We start from the raw sequence: 22,488 nt of genomic DNA on the forward strand, positions 1-22,488 counted from the left end.
GACTCATATCTGTTTGATTTCAAGGCCATTCTCCATATCTGTTGAAGGCTTTTAAAGCACTAAGCGACATGATCAATGAATGTCATATCTCATGGAAGAAGACATAGGACCAAGGCAAAGGCAGTGATTTCTAGCATTATTGGTTTCTTTCAGATTTATCAACATTAAGGGTAGTAGTGGAGCAGAATGGAAACACAATCAGAAGGTAGAAGCAAGAGGCTAGGAGAAGAAACAGCCAGAAGACCTGACAAGGGTAGGATGGAGGTACAATCATGAGGAAGTGTTCTAAGACAAGCATCAGTAAGGCAACACCTTCCCCATGGGAACATCAGAGTGCACAGACACGAATTTACACAGCACTATCTATTACATACCCATGGTGTCTAGTGTCTTACTTTTACATATATGCGTTTATTGATAGAATGGTGTTACATGGCATATGAGGCTACCAAACTTAGGCAATGCGTTTAGTATTTTTAATAAGTAATAGAGTAAGACAGTAGAACAGAGGATAGGATGATGAGAACAATGCAGCCACTGGGCATGGCAATACACGCCTTGTATCCCATCCTTAGGAGGCCAAGGCAGGACCTCTGAGTTCCAGGCCAGCCAGAGGTCCACAGTAAAGAATGCAAATCAGCAAATATGAGAATCACTCAGACCCTATGAGCTGTTAAACATGACCAGTGTGGTCCTTACCCGAATGTCTTTTGGATGCTCCCCTTCAGCTATCCTAACCATCCAGAGGAACTTGTTGATATCGTCACCAGAATAGCCAATAACTCCTCCAAAAATAACCAACACATAATCAACATCCAGAGACCTCATGATTTTATAGGCAGCTGTTTCATTAGAAGACATAGCTTTTCCTACCTGTAGGATAAAATAAAAATGTACATTTTTACTGTAAGATGGAATTCACTGAGTTTGATATACATGAATTTTGGGTAGGAATGCTTTTCTATGAATGTAATAAACTTAGAGGAATTCACTAACATCTTAACTATGGTAACCATTTTGTAGCAGAAGTGTCAAAATCAGAATGTACATTTAAATAATTAAGTTCCAGGACATTTACATTTTAAAATGAAAACAGTCAAACTTTTAAAGAGATAGCTTCCTCCCAACCTCAGGCTGAGCCTGGCCCATGATTTCCAGAGCAGACTCTTCTGAGCCAAGCAGACACCTGATAATCAGCCACAGCACTCACAAAAACTGAATCCATTTATTTAAGACCCAGTTATCTACTCATAGACTTTAAAGCACAGAAGAGATTTATGGAGATTCACTATTTAATAGTGTGAATATATAATTTGCATACCTGTATGACTTGCACATCATAAAATACTTGTTTTTATATTTGCAAACTTTTTCTTATTTGAAATGTAAAAAATATACATCAAGCATTTTAAGTTCCAGATTTTGCTAGTTCTCAGTAATCTAAATATATCAAAAGCTACTGGAAATCAGCCTGCAAATCTGAATATATAATACTACTCTTAAAACCAGAATACACATGCAGACAAGTATTTTAACCTGTATCTTTCCTGTTTAATTACAAGTGAAGCCTGATTGTTAAGTAGTATGAACTCTTTTATTCTTTAAAAACAAACAACAATGTTAAGTCCTCACCAGTGCTATGTGGCTGTTATTCCAGGTGTTGTTATCCACCAGAGTAGTCCTGTTGGCCATCCCAGCGATCTGATAGCCATAGTCCCACCAGGACATGACCCGGGCATGTTCATCTGTATTTTGTCTTAGCCAAAAGTATGCTTCTCTAAAATCATCTAAGATATTTCTGGTGCTGAAAAGAACCACAGTATTATTTCAAATGACATCTTTAAGTATGAAGGAGATATCTTAAAATTTTGAGACGTTTAATCAGTGAAAAATTTCATTTTAAAGATGGTAGTTAAAAGCCCTTACTTCCAAGGGGGGGGGGGGGGGGGTACGAGAGAGCTGTGTCTATACTAGTGCTTCCCAAACTAATGTGCAAACAAATCACTTGTCTTGTAATGAACTAACTCTGGGAGAAAGTCTCATCCTAAGATTGCATGTGAAGTAGAAAGGTGAGATGAGGCCCTATAAAAGCCAACTGTCAACATCTGCTGCACTGAAGTAATCAGGCCCTCTAACCCACAGCTAGCCAGGCCTGCCCCCGGTCTCTCAGGCAGGCTTAGGTTGGGCCCCATGATTTGCGTTCCTAGTGAGTTTCACACTAATGATGATGTCCAGTGTCCACAAAGTATACACAACTACACATGCAGAAAGAGTTTGGAAAAGAGCAAAAACACAGTTACTACCACCCATCCAAAGCTTGGGAGAAGGCCACACAAAAGACAAAGTAAACTTAGGGAGTGGGGTTGCCCTAGCATGTGGGCAGCCCTGGGTGACATCTCTACTATGCCTTAAAAAGTAGAATCAAAATCAGTTTCACAAACAACATTCTTTTTTTTTAAAGGCAAAATAAAAAGGATAGGTCTAAACCTTTTCACAGCCAAGTTGTTTTCTTACCCATCATGATTGTAGGAGGCGAGGACCACACTTGGACTGGAATAGGCATTGCTCGTGACCCATGTGCAATGGACAGCGAACATCATCAGAAGCATCAGCATGAGCATGGTCACAATGCTTTTGATGTTGGGGCCTAAGCCCTCTTCAGTTTTCTCTTGTTCTGTTACATGTTTTCTCACTTTACCTGCCTGGAGATGCAGAGCAAACAGTCAGAAGCCTTTGCCACCGTACTTGGTTTATTAACATAATCAGGAAAAGTGGGGAGAATATTAAGCTACCAATAACTCCGTGGTCAGAAAAGATACAATCAAATACTCTACAGGTGATGAGGAGATTTGCTCTTGTTTTAATTCAAAGTAAACTTTAAAGTCAATGTGGATCAGAAAATACACTCAAACCCAGGAGCTGATCTCAGAGCAAACTATCTCCCAGACAGAAGGCAGCTTTTAATTAAATATAAAAGAATTAACCATGGGGTTCCATTCTGACAACATAAGATCCAGCATGTATATACTTATACTTAATTCTAATCTTAAAAATGGCTGCGCCCACCTAAAACCCAGATTAGGACATTACTAGGAAAAAAATTCAATGCACGCATGCACACATGCATTGGAGAGAAGAAACTAGACATAAACTCTAAGTTAAAAGGCTGATTAAAGAAAAAAAAGATATAAAATATAACACAATGGGGCTGGAGAGATGGCTCAGAGGTTAAGAGCACTGACTGTTCTTCCAGAGGACCAGGGTTCAATTCCCAGCAACCACATGGTGGCTCACAACCATCTAATAACAAGATTTGGTGCCCTCTTCTGGCATGCAGGCAGAATACTGCATACATAATAAATAAATAAATCTAATATATATATATATATATATATATATATATATATCACAAGTATGTGTTTGATTAACACGAATCTATGAATTTTATTTTAGAGTAAGGAAAGAGAATTCCAGCCAATTCTTACACTACAGCATTCCACTGCTTATCAGTATTGATAAGTTTAGTCAATATTAACATAGCAAAGTCTAACAGGTCATTCTAATCTTAGACAAGAGCTCTAATTTTAAGTCTTTCCCACACTTTTGCCAACACAATCCTGCTCCTGTTTTTACTCAGGTTAAAAGTGAATTTCACTTATTAGCAACACATAGGTGCTAACAAACAGGTGTTTAACCAAATACCACTTTTAAACACCAACATAGGCTGGGAAGAGTAATTCAGAGGTAGAATGCTTGCTTAACATGTATGAGGTCCTGGATTTGACTCCCAGCACCACAAGAGGTCACACCAAATACAGACTAAGGACAAGTAAAAGCACTAGTCCACATGGTCAAATCTGACATTACTCATCACACTTGTGTTCTCAAAAATGGAAAGGTATTACCATTCTGTGAGTGCTTAGGTAACAACTGGCCAAAAAAGAAGTTAACAATCCCTTCTCTGATTCCATTCTGCTTACTTTGAGCTCAAAACTCACTAGGATTTTCATTTTGAAGCAAGCAATGGACAGAAACTATAGAAGTCACAGCTAGTCTGTACCCTTATTTCAGCACACTTCCATCTGGGGACTCTGTCCTGGTGCTAGAGAGATCAAGACAGCACAACCTCTCACCTTGTCATACAAGTTTCCTGGGTTTCTTTTGTCATCCTCATCACTGCTGTCCTCCACAGGTGGATTTTCCCTTTTCATGTCATCCCCCAAATAGTGCTCAAAAACATTGGAGAAGGCGATTGCAGACAGCATGCAGACGACTGGGGTCAGAGTCAGCATCAGCCGCACCATCACTCCAGCAAAGTAGACAGCACTGATCGCATACAGAGCAACTGCAATGACAGGTTCTCTTTCAACACTGAGGGGAAAACACTCACAGGAAACTACATGTTAACAACTACCACAGTACGGTACAAACCTGCAAGTAGGCATCTCACAATGCAACTGTTTCTAAATTGTTAATACTGGCCAAATAGTCTTAAGTTGACTAAATAAAAACTATCACCAGTTTAGAGTAATGTACTATTACTCAAATTTAATTACAGATATGGGAAATTAAATGTAATTTGATATTTGTCAATAGCACCATCATACATTATACAATTCATAGCTGACAGGTGACAATGAATTTGTTGCATTACATCATTAGGCACACTAAGATTATGAAACCAAAAACAGCCTAAGAAAGCCAGCACCAATATCTGGCGTAAAGCCTTCTTTAAAGCAAATACGAGTAAGAACACTGACATGACGGATGGACCCTGTCGGGTAGCACTTAATGACAATCATCCTTCTACTAGCCAGAGCTCTGTGGCAGGTGTTGACAGTCTCAGGCTAAAGGCTATGGACTTCAGAAAAGTCAATGAAGTATTTGACTCCTACATCATTTGAAGCTACTGAAAATATTCATGTGAGTAATGGGTAGGATGTAAAATTTATATGCAGGTCTACATATAAAAAGTAGTAATTAGTACATGTATACACTGAAAATTCAACTAATTTTTCTTGGCCAAGCACTTCCGTGAAACAGGAGAAAAATGTTCTTGAACGTAACATATATAAGTAAAGAAAAGCAAAACATTAAAGTGAAGTAATCTCAAAATGGAAAATAATATAATAGAAAACTCTGTATCAAAGAGTTTATTAAAAAATCTTACCAAATACTCTTTCATCGTTGATATTTTTGATGCAGAACCATAGGCCTGCTGGGAAGGTACATACAAGAATATGTAGATCAAAGAAGAAAGACACCCAAGTCGTAGGCTGATGTTCAGACACTGATGCAATAATTGGAATGTGTATTTTTGCATACCTGATATTAAAAAAGTTCATTATTATTTACAATTATAGGATAAAACAGGAGTTCCTTTTAGATGAAGAAATTTTCTTTGATCATTGACATTGCTCGTTCTCCCAACTTTCCTTATTTAAACTTGTATTTTAACTGATGTAGCTATAGTAGAAATCAATGTTTGGTATACACTGGTCAAACTAAAGTTAACATGCCCCCTTAAAGCGGAGCTACCTAGGGCTCATCAAACTGTTGGCTCTGGTTTCCAATCCTTGCTCAGGTAGGTGTCTGCAGCCCAGCTCCATTGCCTACACCTACATCAATGAGTTTCTCCACCTCTTATTGATGGCAGAAACACTTTACCCACAAACTCCTGTGTTCCAATGCCTTTGTAGACAAGGGGCTTGCATGGGTGTGAGAACAAAAGCCATTCTGCAAATACTCTGAGATTCCAAAGTTTTCAAAATTACTTTAAAAGTGTAAGTATAACTAACACACATCAACTTTGGAATTTAGCTTAATCAGAGCAATCTTCTGTAACTGGTTCCTTCCAGTCCTCAGGATCCACAAGAATCCCTTAAAAACAGCATTCTCCTTAGCCATTACTATAGTTTACACTGTGATTACCCTTGCACAACAGCCCTTAGGTGTCCTATCAGAAGGACAACTGATCAATAAATGGTGGTAACATTTTATTGGATCATGTAGAAAGCAACCACAAAACCACTGATGTCCTCTCAGCATTGGGTCATCATTTTAAAGACAAAAGGTTTCACTGAAAGAGTTGATCTAATTCAAAAACCCAAGTTTGAAAAATTAGTTCCTTTTATATAGTACTCTTCAAAAATGTACCAGGTATCCTTAGTGTATTTGAGATTTTTCTTAAGCAGAAGTTTAAATTAATTGATTGCACAAAAGTTCCTTCATATCTATGTCATATAAATCTGTAACACAATACCTTATCCTTAATAAAACTCAAAATGTAAAGTTTATATTTATTAGCTTTAAAAAGTCCCCATATTTAAATTACACACAAATGCTTCTGTGCTGGCAAAACCAATAAGGAGTTAGCCATAGCAGAACAGGAATATAGAACTTATGCCTTAAAACTACAGTGTATTCACTTCAAATAGCTCAGCCTGGGTATTTACTGTTGCTAAGAAGTGACTGAAATGCTTACAATATCACAATATAGGAACACAGGAAGAAAGGTTAGCTAGGAGGCCAAATTAGTATATTTGAACTTACCCAGTATCCCATAATGAATAAAACCTGCCACTCCATGGTGCAATGTAACCTTGAAGGCAAGAACACAGAGGAAATTATCCACCTTTTTATTATTTTGTAAATTCTCTCTCTGGGGTGGTTGTGAGGTCTCCTTGCTACATAGTCCTTCCTGCCCACAGCATGCCTCAAACTTCCAGCAACCCTCCTACCTCAACCCTTCAAATGCTGGGAATACAGCTTTATTTTGTAAATTAAGAAAAAAAAATATTTTTTTGGTGGGGGAGAGGGAGACTGGAGAGATGGTTCAGTGGTTAAGAGCACTGGGTTTCCAGAGGACTTGGGTTTGATTCCCAGCACTCACATATCAGCTCAAAACTGTCTATAACTCTAGTTCTAGGGGACCTGACATCCTATTTTGGTGTCTGTGAGTACTAAACATGTGCACAGTACAGAGACATACATGCAGGCAAAACACCTACACACAAAAATAAAATAACAACTATTGGTGTCTTTTGGGTGCATGGTGATAATAGCAACAACAATTATTGTTGTTGTTATTGGTGTGTGTTGGGTGCATTCCAGTGCTTATGTGGAAGTCAGAAGACAACTTTGTGGTGTTGATTTCCTCTCCCACCTGGACTTGGGGTTCCAGGAACCATATTCAGGTCACCAGTCTTGTACAGTGCATACCTTTACCAGCTAAGACATTGCACCAACCCAATTTTGTCATTTTCAGAGCTTTGTTACTTTTAACTATGGATAATTTAAACCAATGTTCAAATAGTGTTGGTTTTATCTTACAGGCGCCAATACATTTTCAAACATCTAGCTAGGTCTTTGAATCCAGTCACACCTCCTTCACTCTGTGCTGGGCCTGTCCATTATCTGGGCAGATGAAATACCCCCAGGGAAAACTGGAACTGTTATTTAGGACTTGTGAGCTTAGGGTAGAGAGTAAGTTACATCCAAAGTATGCTGAAATGATGTGGCCAACAGTCTCCAAGGTAAGAGGGAGAGAGTGCACACAAGAGAGGGTAAGCACACATAGCTTATCACAGATGCTCGGTCTTCAACAGTTTTGGCTCTTTAACCAGCAAGAGAAGGATGCTTGTAGATTTACCAGAGCCTGAAAAGCAGTAAAATTAAGATAAACTTGTTTTTCCTAAAGTAAGGAATGGTGGCTCATGCTATTTTAAAGTCGCAATTTGTGACATGCTATTCAGGTTTAGAACTTCTGATAATTGACATTGTCCAGTATTTGATACTAGGATAAACGCAGTATGTGAGAAAAACTTGTGAAAGATTGTTCTTGACCAATAATTGAGAGTCACAACTTGCATCTTACAGACGATGGCACCTACCTGTATATGTCAGATAGATGACACTAAGGAACACAGCACCTGCAGCTAGTGAGACACCCAAAAAGAAAAGTGTCTGGAACTCCTGCTTTGTTAACCGGTCTCTCAGATACTGCAAAAAAGCGTAAGCTTGCAGCAATGCAAAGACACCTAGTTAAAGAGAAGGCTCAGTGAATATCAACACAGCATTTTCCCAATGCCATTTCAACACTCTCACTCACAAAAGCTTAAAAAACCCTATAGCCTTCACACCAGAGACTAGTAATTTCATCTAGCCAATATTCCGTGTCACCTGATGGTTAACCTACCAATTAATGCATAGAAAAAAAAATCCTATTGTACATTTTCTCCAAAGTGATCAGAATGTAGCAGACAAGTAAAGCAGTCAACTGTGCACACTGACATTACCATGCATCACCAATGATTTCAAACAGTTATTTCTGTGCTGATGTGCTGGCTAGTTTCCTGTCAACTTGACAGAAGCTAGAGTTGTCTGAGCAGGGGAAGCACAAGGGAAAACGACTCCATCAGAATGGCCCATGGGGTACTGTCTTGATTAATGCCTGGTGTGGGAGGGCTCGGCGCACTGTGGGCAGTGCCACCCCTGAGAAGGTGGTTCTAGGTTGTATAAGAAAGCAGGCTGAACAAGCCATGGGGAGCAAGCTAGTAAGCAGCATCCCTCCATGCCCTCTGCTACAGTTTCTGCCCTCATTTCCCTCAGTGATGGACTGTGAGCGGGCCACTTAAGTCAAATGAAGCCTTTCCTTCCCAAGTAGGTTTTGATCGGTGTTTTATCACAGCAATACGAAGCAAAGTAGAACAGCTAACGTTATTGAAGTCTCTTAGAAATCGTGATATAAAGCAGCTGAAAAACTCATTTTAATATCAACATAGAAGAAAAATGATTTCAAGGTCACACACATTTTAAGTAGACAAAACACAAAACACTTTACAACGTCCTTTCATCTCAACTTCAAAAATTCTTGTCCATACCTGCAGCTGCCATGTGCTCGCTTGTTCTGATTGGTTGGAATCCCACAAAAGGTATCTGCATGGATAATATTAAACCCACAATGTAGAAAGTGCTATATGCTATAAAAACAAAACAGGAAACAAGGGTAATGTACTATTGCCATTAAGTACTCAACACATAAATTTATTTATAAATCTTATTTTTAGAAAAGTTTTAACAACTTAAGACTAGAATCTTGAAGTGACTGATTTGATGTGTGATTGCTAGCCATGTTATAAATCATAAATATTCTATCCATTTTTTAAAGTATTATTTTAGGTGTTCTTTGGAGACCTCCTTAAATTTCAGAGACTTCCTTTCTAGCAAATGGAATCAAGTTTTTAAAAACTCACCATTAGTAATTATTGATAGGAGCCAAGAAACTATACACCTGCACATGCACTAAGTAACTATCATTGCTGTGGTTACTAATACACAATTTCAGTCTCACAAACACCTAACACCATCATTAACTTACCTGAGTACCTGCTAGTCTCAAAAGTGCTGAGTATTGTATGTCTTCCAGACAGTCTCCTAATGCTCTTTGTATAGAAGTTCAAGAGTTTAAAAAGGATGTACAAACCGGGCGGTGGTGGCGCACGCCTTTAATCCCAGCACTCGGGAGGCAGAGCCAGGCGGATCTCTGTGAGTTCGAGGCCAGCCTGGGCTACCAAGTGAGTTCCAGGAAAAGGCACAAAGCTACACAGAGAAACCCTGTCTCAAAAAACCAAAAAAAAAAAAAAAAAAGGATGTACAACTGGCTTTCTGCATGGCAGAAAATAACCCAGTCACAGAAGTCAAAGTCTAACATAGCGGCTGTTTGCTCTCCACAGTGGCCTCCTCAGCCTAGGTTGATTCTAATGCACAGAACTGCTGAAGACGGATGATACTCTGTGTCAAAGATTGGTTTTCCACTTATATGACCACAGATCAAGATTAGGCAATCTGGCTAGAAAGTATTTGGAATCATTGAAAGTAAAATTCCACCAGAGTTGTAAAAGGCCTATCTAAAATAAGCTGATGTGAAAATATTATTCTATTAATAAACTTTATTTATATCACTTTTATAAATGTACTTATGTTCAGTTTTGGGCAAATAAACTACTATAAAAAGGGAAGTCTAGGGTGCAGTGGAACAGAAGCTGTTACTCCATTACCTTTGCCTGATGTGCTCATAGTATAGAGCATACACTTCATTTCTCCTTGCCTAATGTACTTTTATTTATTTACTTTTAAAAGAAGCCCATTTATAGAAGGTAAATTGCGAGCTATTAGTTTAAATGTTACAACTACTTCCCAAGCTGTCTGGTAAGTGATGACTACTGTGTTGGGAAGATAAGTTCATAAATTCTAATAGAAAGGGCCAGAACCTGTAAGCAACATTTCTAAAGACTTAAGAGCTAATGAAGGCCACAGCTCCGCCATCCAACCAAAGTGAACTTTGCAGATACACTCACGCTGCAGTGGTATTGCCCTTTGTGAGATACTCAAGTAAAATCCAAGCTATGACAATTTTGAATCTGCTTATGTGGTCAAGGGGCCTTTTAGTAAGTTTCTTTTACTAATTAATCTGTGTTGAAGCCCTGACACAGAGTCAGAAGCAGAATGAGGGAGGAAAAAAGGCAACAAGGTTCACAATGCTACCACATGACCTCCAAGTATGTAAAATCAAATACTTCAGGTGATCTGTAACATCCTTCCCCACATTAGAGCCCCAGATACACTATGCATTCTACAGTGTGGAGCTGAGAAATCAAACCCCAAACATGAACACACACACAGTCACCACCAGGAAAGCTTGTGATGAGCTTTCATCAATGAAGCCTGCACACAACAAAAGTGCAATCACTTCAGTCTGGGGCTCTCTTAGAAACGCAAACACGGAATTCAGCAAGGTTGACAGGATTTGCACTAAATATAATAGACAATACAAACTGAATTAAAAAATAAACAATATCTTTTTTAAAAAATTGAGAAAATTAGGTAGCAAAACCACCTTACAACGAATGATTCGAGACTCCTGAAGTGTTTACAAGTTGTGGAACCACCCAAACTTATGATCACCCTCCAAAGAAAACCCCACGTCCATTACACATCTGCTTCCTGGTTCCCTTCTTTCCAGAGCATGGCAACCACAAATCCATGTCTGTCTCTAGAGTCCTCCTTTTTTAACAATAAAAAGTGAGAGCCTCTATCTACCCCATCTGCCCACCAAAGTACATTCTTCAGGTTTTATTACAAGGGGTATACTGGAACAAAGGAATACACACAACACACACACACACACACACACACACACACAAACACACACACAGAGAGTCTGTATTTGGCAATATAAGCATTTCAGCTGTTGTTTGGTAACCCAAGTGAAACAACTTCTCAGGGACTGTTCACATTCATTTTCAGGAATATTAAAAAAAGGAAGACTACATTTTCATGCCAACTTCATAGACACTCATTGTCATCAGTAAGGAGAAGGAAACATCCAGCACTGGGCATGTGGCCCAGTGGTGAAGTGCTTATCTAGCTCTAGGTTCGATCTTCAGGACTACAAAACACCCAAAGCAACCAAGTAACAAGACCCCAGTCTCTATGGAAACAAACACATTAGAGTTCAAGTTAACAGTAAGAATGCCAAGAATGAGTCTAAAGGAAGGATAACCTAGACAGTTTAAAGCAGCAGAGTGGCGTTGAATTCTCATTACTTGGCTACTGTCAAACAAAGTAATAGAAACTGATGCTACAGGTTTGAAAGGCTCCTGATCAGCTTCCTTCATGCACCTGCACCAGTGAAGCCAATCTGCTGGGACACTGCTGTGGTCCAGAGAACCGTTTTAAGACAGTTGGACCCACGCAGGCCAGAGCCTTAATAGTTTTTGATCACTGACTCTATGAAGGGTTCACACAGGAGAAATACACGTCTTACCTCACAGAGCCCCTTCAGTACAAAGGAAACCACTTCTACCAGATCAAGTTTGGGACTGCTGACCAAGCTACGTACAGGGCCAAACATCAAAAGTTTACCTCACTTAAGATACTGTGCTCCCTGAATTTATAAAATAGCACACACATCTCAGTATCTTAATTGACATTTACAAATTTACATTTTAAAACAAAGTGGAAAATTAGATTCACTTGAATAGAAATAAATGAAGAAATTAGATTCTTTTTTTTTTTTTTTTTTTTTAGGTTTTTCGAGACAGGGTTTCTCTGTGTAGTTTTGCGCCTTTCCTGGAACTCACTTTGTAGCCCAGGCTGGCCTCGAACTCACAGAGATCCGCCTGGCTCTGCCTCCCGAGTGCTGGGATTAAAGGCGTGCGCCACCACCGCCCGGCAGAAATTAGATTCTTAAGAATAAACACAACCTCCATCCACTGTAAAAATAAAAGCATGTTTTTCTCCAGACTATATGACAGCACCCAATAGTGTGTTTTCAAAAAGAACTTATATCTTTGATAGTCAGGACATTTTAAAAATAGAAAATCCTATTAAGATTAATCCCATCTAGCCTCTAAGTTACAGAAGTTGGTAAAATCAGATGGATACATGTAGCTAGTACTTGTGACAGTGGTAGGGCAGGGCTTATGCAAGCAGGAGCTTGAAGAGTAGTATAAAAGGTGCACTGCTGTGTTCTTACAGGACCTCAGCAGTGAAACCCTGCAGCATCAATTCTTCCCACAACTCCTATAGGAACCCTGACCAAACCACTACCCCATCTAGTAGTACAACTTTCTACCTAGCTACGACAGCCTATTTCTTAACTCTTTCTACTATCCCAAAGAAGTAAGCTCTAAGAAAACACACAACCCAATAATACTGTAAATCACTCATTACATCATAAAAATGCTACCACACTGCCATCCTGTGGAAGCACAGCTTCTGGCATTCATTGCTGCAGACCACACTTCTGATATGTGAGAAAAATTGCCCCCAAACAGTTGGACTTACTCACGTGTTTTTACTCAAAGGAAAAAAAAAAATCTCTGATTAGAGACAGAACTCTGCAGAAATCCTTCTTGTTTCCACTCCAAATCCTTGACTCCCAAGGCATAGGGGTAGTGAAGCCATGGCTAATGCCAAGCTGTACTCCAGCTCCACTGAGACCTTAAGGGCTGATGGAGCTCTTGCTGCTCTCACTTCAGCACCACACTGACAACCTGGCAGTACTCTCTATGCATCTTTTACACTGGAGTGCCAAAGCATGCATGTGGAGGTCAGGGGACAACCCAGAGGTCTTCACCTTCCTCCTTAAGACATCATCTCCTGGCTGCTGCATACCCCAGTGCCTGGTTTGTGGGGCTATCATGTTTGCTTCACATGGGTTCAGGTCCTCCTCACATGGTGCTCATCACCATGTCCTTAGCCCACTTCTCTGTTTTAAGTTACTACAACTCTTCCTTCTGCAAACTTAGAGAAGGGTCTGTGAACACACAAACTCATTAACATTAACCCACTATTAAATCCTGTCAGCCTTTCTGATCACTTAATCTCTTGGACAATGTTTAATGGGAATGGCTAACAAAACATCCTTCTGTCGGACAAGATACAGAAGAGAAAGACCTTGCAATCCAATCAGGTTTACTAGATTGCTAACACAATTAGAAGTCTGTAAGAATTTTGAAAATAAAGTCACCATGCTACTCTGTGAGCACTTCAGTTACTGAGAGTTTTGGTCAGTACTCAGGGTAAAGAATGGTGAGAAAGCAGTAACAGCAACAGAGGGCAGCTCTTCTGACCAGCAGGGAAACACCTGATCAGCTTAGCAGGCACAGAGCGTGAGAGCTCTTTCCCAGGGCACTGCTCACAACCACAGAGCATGTCACAGAAACAGACATTTTACAAGCTCCAAACTTGTAATGGCAGCACGAAACGACTTACTCAAAATACTTGGAACATAGACAATCACACTTTCAAATGGAAAAATCTATCTTCTGCTATTACCTAATAGGAAGTTAAGGATAAGTATCTACAGGAAATTCATCCAGATTTAAATTCTAGTTCTGGGCTGGAGAGATGGCTCAGTAGTTAAAGAGTTCTGTCTTGCAGAAGCAATTCATTAGTGCTGACAAGTATTAATGGACAATACCAGACTAAAAGGAGATTATAACTACACTGTGTGAACATTATAGAAAGAACTCATGAAATCTATACACCTTTTCTCTTGAGACAAGGTCTCACTATGTAGTCCTGGCTGTCCTTAACTCACAGAGATCTGCCAGCTTCTGCCTCCAGATTTCTGGGATTAAAGGCGTGCGCCCACCACACCTAGCTAACTCTACGTAAAGGACTCAATCGCTCCTGCAGCTATGTAATCACTAAACCTAGTATGTCAAAAAGTACGAGACAATTATCAGCAAACATAATTTACAAATGAAATAAAACAGATTTAAAAGGACAAAACTACTAATTTATTCCACTAAAAATCATTTAGGATTTTTCTTTTTTTTTTTTTTTTGGTTTTTTGAGACAGGGTTTCTCTGTGTAGCTTTGTGCCTTTCCTGGAACTCACTTGGTAGCCCAGGCTGGCCTCGAACTCAGAGATCCGCCTGGCTCTGCCTCCTTAGTGCTGGGATTAAAGGCGTGCGCCACCACCGCCCGGCTACCTTTGCTTTTGTTTAGAGAAGGTCACAATTTTAGCCTGAAGTTCACTGTGAGCAAGGCTGACATCAAACGCTGGGCAATTCTGCCCTCAGCCTCCCAAGTGTTAGATTTAAGTGAGCCAGAACACTAGCCTATTTACTGTAAGCAGACTCTTAAACAGACTTAAGCATTCAGTTTAAGGCTCCTAGCTTCTACACTGGAAGTGCTCTGGACCAACATGACAGGTGTGGTTCTCAGGAAGACTGGGTTCATCTATGACAGCACCAAAACATTCTCCTACTTTTGTTTAGTTTGTAAATAAGAAAGACCCTTGCTCTACATGTCTTGAGTCGTAAGACAGGAAGATACTTATAGACTAGTCTTTGTAAATTAAACTGTAATACTTGAGGGAAACGCCCAACAACCCCTAATGTATCCACTTAACACAACACATTGATGAAAAAGGGAGCCTCAGAAACCTTCAGTCCCTTCAAGCAATGGGTGCACAGTGGCTCTCCCCTGGAAAGTGCTTACTGTAACACTGAGGACCTGTAAGCAAATGAAAAGACAAGACAAAACTCTATGGAATCCAGGTAGCACTGCTGTTGGCCTGGTTCATTCACCATGAAGGTAGAACTCAAAACAGATCATCACTGCTAAAGGGATCAATCTAGGAAGCATGAAAATCACTTTATGCTTTTATAGACACCCCAATCATGCAAATAATGGATCTAGTTTATAGAATGCAAGAGCAATCTCCTATCATGGTAAATCTTTACCTGCCACAAATATAAAACAATAAATCTTTTTTTTTAAATCAATTTCAGTATGTTGGACCAAAAGCACCAAAATTATTGGATAGTAATTAAACAATTTAAACAAATATAGTCAGAAAATAGCAGTACAAATATTAAAGTATTATTCCAAATAATCTATGGTAGTAAAAATAATAAACAATCAGAATATGAGAGTCAGAGTAAGTGGTGCAAACATGTGTTATTTAAGATAAAAATTCAAAGCTGTTATGAGAACCACTGACCACTATCCCACAGTGTGCCTGTCTCTGCCAAATACAAAAAAATTTAGGTAATTACTGCTCTTGATCCTATGAGCTGTTTACTACAGTATAAGCTAGTTTTAAATGAGCAACACTTTCTTACATATTCAAGACTGGCTTTGAACTTGCAAACCTCCTACTTGTCAGTACTGGGACTACATGCATGTACCACCACACATAGCTTCTAATTAATAGGTTTACCAATGTCTTGTTACCTATAGAACAAATCACCACAAATAGCCAACGAATTACTTCAATATTTTATATTTCTATCTTATAAATTTCAAAAGCAACCAAAAACTCTTTCTATAGTTCAGAAATAATTATTTTAAGTCACTTTGTAAAGTCTTAGTTTTGTATGTGTATCTCTCATTGAGAAAAAAACAATCATACACCATGTTTAACCTTGACATTTTATATGTAAGTTCTCATCAACTCTAACATAAATGAAATTCTTTTGATAAAAGTAGCACAGGTTTTATATGAGACATCTATGCTCTTTTGCTGTTTTATCAACTAACCACATCCCTACATGGGATGTCCTACAACATAATGATCCTACCCACCCCTCTTTCCCCAAGACCTTGGAACAGGCCAGCTCACTAATAAATACAGTGTTAGTACAGATAATCAGAACCAATCACACAAACTATTTCTACCTGTTATACTTCATGTGACCACCTGAGGCCTGTTTCTGACCATCACTCCCCCACTTTCTACTTGTTTTTGTGCTTTTGAGAAGGGTCTCAGGCAGTCAAGACAGGCAAGTTCAACATAAACAAGTACTACCTTTTCATGGGTGGACAATACAGAGACAACAGGAAGTCTGTTTACTGAGAATGAGCACTGGAGGTAGAACACTCACCTATGTAGACTCTCTTGCTGTACCTCTGCATCAACAGCAGCACAAACACATGGAGAGGAATAAGGTTGATGATAAACACATAGCCTCCCCACGCAGAGACCTATGGGAAAAGAGAGGCTTAGACACATGGCTTCCCTCACTTCCTAAAACAGGTTTGTCTCATTTGTCATGACAACCTAAACATGAAGAAATGCAACACTGGGATTTTCAGCAATTTTCCTAGGTAGCATACAGACATAACATAGTTCGTATTTTTTTACTGATAAGTCAAATAACATGATCTCATAAACCCAGTAATCTTTTTTAAACTCAGGAGAATAGACCAAGATAAATTTTATTTCATAGGAAGACTAAGAACATCACATAATTATGAATTGGCAGAAACTAGGCTGTCCTGAAAATGCGTTTTAGAATATAAACAATAAATTTTTAGACTAGAACAAGCAGCTTTTATTTAATCTATGATGATTATTTACCGAAAGAAAAGTTCACTGAGCTGAAGAACAATGAATTCTGGCACTGGTTAACAATTCAGCTAAAGGGGCACTCACACCCCTTGGTCACACTGTGGGGTTCTTAACAGTGCTGAATGGCTGCAGCCTCAAGATGGATTACAAGTGAGAACTTTATTTAAAATATATATGTCTTTGACTTATATGTATGCACATTTTTAAAATCAGAATAACTATGGCCACTCAAGTCTAAATCAATATTTTTAAAAGCTAATGTTCATTCTCAACCACTACAATGGATTGACTTTTCATATGCTCAGAAGAGATAAGAAGCTCTTTAGGACCAAAGCTCATCAGCATGTTCTAATTTAGTTAGAGGCTGAAAGAGTCATTGGCTATCAAGTCATCTTATGAGGACACGTGTTAGCACACAAAAACAGTTCAAAGTAACTTCTAAGGACCTACCATCAGTTCGTAATATATAAACACCTGTTTACTGCTTAGTCACATGAATTCCCCTTCCCCCCATACACACCAAAACCCCAGTGTTACCCTGAGCTTAAGCATCAGGCCCTAAGAGACCCCTGGATACTCCTAACATTGAAAGTGACTTGCTTAAGCACAGGGTACAACAGGCACCCCAGGTACTAACCAATTTAAAAGGACCACAGAAAACTAACACACCTATTTATTATTCTATGTAATTAGTTTTAACAATCAGTTTAAATTATCATTAATTTTCACATAAAAAACTACATAGGCTATTAGGTGAAAAAGAGGCAGAAGTGTAAAAAAAAGAAAAGTAATATTGAACCCCAACCCTGAGAGGTCTATTTAAAATGATGAGGTAGCTTACGGGTTAACACAGATTGCATGAGCAATGCTTGGGTAATGGCTGTATGGAGTTCACAATTCTGTAAGTGCAGCCAGAATCAATATGCCACCTCATCTCTGTCCACTCACGAACAGACAAACCAAAAGCAATACGAATGCCTGTCTCGTGCTTTAAGGCGGTCTTGCTCATTCTTTGCATGATCTTTTACTCTGGGGTTTTATTTCCTTCTTTTCTGGCCTATCCACCACAGAAATTTTTCGTCACTTTAAGGAATGCAAAGAGAACATTAAGTCTCCCTCTTCCTTCCATCTTCTCAGGTAACCTTCCTTTGGGAGAGTTTTTTCACCAAGTGCCCTTATTTCTCTGGCCTTCCCAACTTAGTGATGAACAGATGATGTGTATTTTTATAACTCATGATTATGTGACCATTAAACAGTCAATTCCAATAAAGGAAAACTAGCTTTTAGTTAAATATTTAAAACTATTTGAATGTTAAACAGAAGCTAAATTCATCTAAACATGGTTCTATGCTCTGTATTTGACAGGTAAAGTTTCTTGTTCTTTTTAGCTTGTAATGTAATACTTGTCCATAAAATGAAAAACATAGGAACAATAAAAACATATTTAAATTCAATTCTAGATGTCATTAACAAGTTAAAATCTTTTAGAAATTCAATGCTAAGAACAACTGATTTGTTTCACTTGCTTATAATAAATACCGCATCTGAGGACTCAATTATCAGCTCTCAACAAAACGCATGTCTCTCCAGCACCAGGGCGTGAGGATCGCAATCCAGGTACACACTGAGCAGAGTCCAACACCAACCTCAGACAGGAGAGGGAAGGAGAGGGTATGGAGAAAGAAGCTGCTCTTGCTGCCCAGAGCCCTTAGAGCAGTGCCAGGCACGGATCTTACCATGTAGAAATACGACAAGCAGCAGCACATCGTCCAAAACACAGACCCAGTTTTCACAGACTTTACCTAAAAACAAAAGCAAATCCCATTGTAAATGTGTATGAAGACAGTTATCATCTAAAAGGTACTGAGTGAGGACTGAGGCTTGGCCATCCCGCTGACTTAAAATAATTTTCAACACTGAACAAGACACATTTTAATAACTGATTCTCTTTTGGTTAGTTTTCAGTAAAAAGAACAAGTAATGAGGAACAAATTACCCCCTTTTTTATTTTCTGTCACGACATGGTTAATATCAACAAACTAGAGCCTTAAATAAATGTGTTCAGTGAATCTACATTTTCATATGGTTGATTTGCTAGACCTAATACCTTTATATTTCTTCATCTGAATACATGATCATATATATATATATATATATATATATATATATATATATATATACACACACACTAAGATTTTAGTTAAGTATTTAAAACTATTTGAATGTTAAACAGAAGCTAAATTCATCTAAACATGGTTCTATGCTCTGTATTTGACAGGTAAAGTTTCTTGTTCTTTTTAGTTTGCAATGTAATACTTGTCCATAAAACAAAAAACATAGGAACAATAAAAATATATTTATATTTATATTGGGGGCAGTGCCCAAGAAAGTACAACATGGAAGGTGGTTAAGGACCCTTGATAGTTCAGTGTCTTGGCAGACCAGAACCAGTTTGAAGTAAATCACTCTGGAGTGTAGGCAGGTGAGAGATGAAAACTGGTGGCCTGTGGCATGCTGGGTATCAGGTGGAGGCAGAGGGCTGTCAGAGTGCATGGGAGTCCGAGTTTTTATATATATATATATATATATATATATATATATATATATATATATATATAAAACACAATTTAAATATATATAATATATATATATTCTAAGCTTCCATTTTGAAAAACTTACTTTTACAATTAGAAAGTTTTAGATACCATAATCAATATTTTAAAATGTATGTTGTTGAACTGTTTCCCAGAAGGCCCACTACATAAATAAAATTCTCAGCAGTCTGAATTAGAAAGACTTCATATAATAAATCAAAGTTCAACTAATCCTGTCTTAAAAGTAGTAATTTCCAAATGAGTTATCACCTAAAAGAACAAATAGTATCTTCAAAATAACTGACACAGACCTAAACACATGGTGCCCTAAGATGAACACCTAAGAAAACATGAGGACAAGTCCTATCACAAGGAACTCTCTAGTCAGAGTTCTATTTTACCTCTTGGTTCAAATGTGAGTTAATTTCTAGGGATTCTTTACTTTTAAAAACAGGTTTTTAGTAATACAGTACAGTTAACTTCAAATGATGCACAGACTTTGGTACAAAGCATGAAAACGAATACAGCAGAAGGAAGCAAGGAAGGTGGGGCTGGAGGAAAGAAAACATTTCTAGTTCATAGCACTCAGTGAGAATAAGGAACAAAGTATACAAACATTTCAAAAGCAAGACAATGTCCTTTAGCTAACCTGAGACAATCCTTTGGAAGGGTGATCACAAGAGGGAGTTATGGCAAAGTGTCCTTACAAAAACCTGGAGCTAAAAAGACTGAAGTAACAGATACAAATGTCCTACAGAGGCAGAGCAGCAAGATGGGAAGAGAACTGAGTGCTCAGGGAGGTTTCTCTAAGAAGAGAAACTGAAAAGTGCCCAGAGAATGAAGTAGGCAAGAAAGCAGAGGACTGTCCTGTAAGGCATGACAGCAGCACAATACAATGGTGCCAGTGGAGCAGACAGACAAACAGTCACCTGGACCTTGGCAGTGGAAAGCACACCAGGTTAGGTGTCTCAGCAGAGCTGGAGGAGTAGGGGGTGTAGGTCCTGCCGAGGATGTAGGTGACTGTGCCACCAGGATCTGGTCTTTCTGTAACTCGGACTCCCATGCACTCTGACAGCCTTCTGCCTCCACCTGATACCCAGCATGCCACAGGCCACCAGTTTTCATCTCTCACCTGCCTACACTCCAGAGCGATTTACTTCAAACTGGTTCTGGTCTGCCAAGACACTGAACTATCAAGGGTCCTAACCACCTTCCATGTTGTACTTTCTTGGGCACTGCCCCCATTACTACACAAGGTACACAGTTTCTTTCTATCATATTACCTGTGTATCATAGCTAATATTCTTGTTTATACAAGCTTTTAAAAAACTTTTTGTGACTATTTCTGTCTCCTCACTGAGCCCATATTATTATAATCTACATTAAGAAAATCACAACGCATGTTATAGCCACTAAATACATTCCATAGACTTGCTTCTTTCTTTTGAGATAGGGTTAGGGTCTTACATAGCCCAGGCTGGCCCTCAACTTGCTACATAGCTGAGACTTGGCCTTAAACTCCCAATCCTCCTGGTTCTACTGTCCAATTGCTGAGATTACAGGCGGGCCACCATACCCAGTTTAATTCCATGTGCTTAAATTTCCTCAGGCTATAAAGCCAAATGGACTGGCAAAGAATAAGAAGTCAAAGATATTTATCAGTGTTGGCAAAAAAAAAAACCTTGCTAGGCTATGCTGATACATAATTAAGTCCTCCTCCAACTGAGGGATAAAGATACAAGATAAGAGTTTCAGTCAAAGTACAGTTTGAGATCATATGGTATAGCCAGGCACTGAGTATCTAATGGTTCTCTGAATGCCAACAGCAGGGAAAGGCTTCTGGGGTAAACTACATGAAGCCTTGGAAGTGGCAGGATTTATAAAAAACTTTGAGATATGATGCAAGGTATCCAGTCAACAGTCCATAGTGGATCTAACAGCAGCAACCCAGATGGAGGGTTATGAAACTTAAAAGTACATGCCTGTAAAACACAATCCATAGAAGGTTAAGGCGAAACGTGATCTTTACTACATTTAAGATGTAAAGGGCTTAGAGAGATGGCTCAGTGATTACTGCTCTTGTAGAGGACTGGAGTTTGTTTCCCAGCACATATGGAAGCTCACAATCACCTGTAACTTACAGCTCTAGGTGATGTGACAGACTCTTCTGGTCTCCAGGTGCACATACCCACAGACACAATTTTTAAAAAAATTTTTTAAAGAACTTACAAGGCATAGTAATAACAGAAGTGGCTCAGCATGGGGGTAGGGAAGGTGTATGTCTTAGAAATGATGACAGTATATCCCAGATGGTGTGACAGAGGTGAACAGCATGCACTAAGTTCTATGAAAACAAAACCAGAGTAAGAGAATCTTCCTGAAAGAGCATCAAGGTTTCAAAGAGGCATGCCTTGAGGGACTATAGTAAGGAGGGGACATATCACCTCCACTATCTCAAGGGAACAAGAGAGGTTCCAGTGGGTGAGGGAAGACACAGGAGGGGCTATGCAGACCACGCCCAGGAGCTGCTTTTATACCACAGGTAGTAAGGACAGGTAAGAGGAGAGTCAGAAGTCCTTCACTGGGGTTCTAGTTTAGAACGGCTGTGGGTGGACAGAACTGGTGATGTTCAAGACCAACTCGCTCTATCTTAGGATGAGCTACTGGATCTAGACTGAAGGGGGAAAACCAGTTTCCCGGGGAGGCCCACAGATAGTCTGGGGATTCGGTTTTGTAACTGGTCTTTGACAAGCTGGTATCAAATGCTCAGTGGAAATAATGTGACAGACTCACTATGCATAAGCACTGTCTTACTTTAAACTGCTTCGCTAGCAGACCAGTTGAAAGGACTAAGCTTGAAACAAACAAAAATGTAAGATGGGAGAGTAAGTTTCAAGACCAACTAGAGTCACTCTAGTGGAAAACAAAGACAATGATACAAAAGTTAAACTGCAACCAGACTGAGAAGTTTTTAAATAGTCATGAGATTACCAGTTTATTTGTTGAATTCTCAGCTATATGCCA

The 22,488-nt window shown here is 39.0% G+C and overlaps 1 protein-coding gene across 1 annotated transcript in view; it reads right to left on the reverse strand.

The window, feature by feature from the left end:
• Stt3b (STT3 oligosaccharyltransferase complex catalytic subunit B) overlaps positions 1-22,488 on the reverse strand; it is a 79,101-nt gene that overhangs the window by 8,185 nt on the left and 48,428 nt on the right. The window contains exons 4-13 of the mRNA XM_052723492.1: positions 18,607-18,672; positions 16,404-16,503; positions 8,883-8,981; positions 7,893-8,039; positions 6,553-6,601; positions 5,171-5,325; positions 4,134-4,345; positions 2,515-2,702; positions 1,633-1,804; positions 700-873 (exon numbers count right to left, since the gene is read on the reverse strand). Of these exons, the coding sequence (XP_052579452.1) occupies positions 700-873; positions 1,633-1,804; positions 2,515-2,702; positions 4,134-4,345; positions 5,171-5,325; positions 6,553-6,601; positions 7,893-8,039; positions 8,883-8,981; positions 16,404-16,503; positions 18,607-18,672 (1,362 nt within the window). The remainder of the gene's footprint in view (positions 1-699; positions 874-1,632; positions 1,805-2,514; positions 2,703-4,133; positions 4,346-5,170; positions 5,326-6,552; positions 6,602-7,892; positions 8,040-8,882; positions 8,982-16,403; positions 16,504-18,606; positions 18,673-22,488) is intronic.

The sequence above is a fragment of the Peromyscus californicus genome, unplaced genomic scaffold (assembly GCF_007827085.1).
Source record: "Peromyscus californicus insignis strain IS unplaced genomic scaffold, ASM782708v3 Scaffold_11__1_contigs__length_118956290, whole genome shotgun sequence".
In the NCBI taxonomy this organism is placed as follows: domain Eukaryota; kingdom Metazoa; phylum Chordata; class Mammalia; order Rodentia; family Cricetidae; genus Peromyscus; species Peromyscus californicus.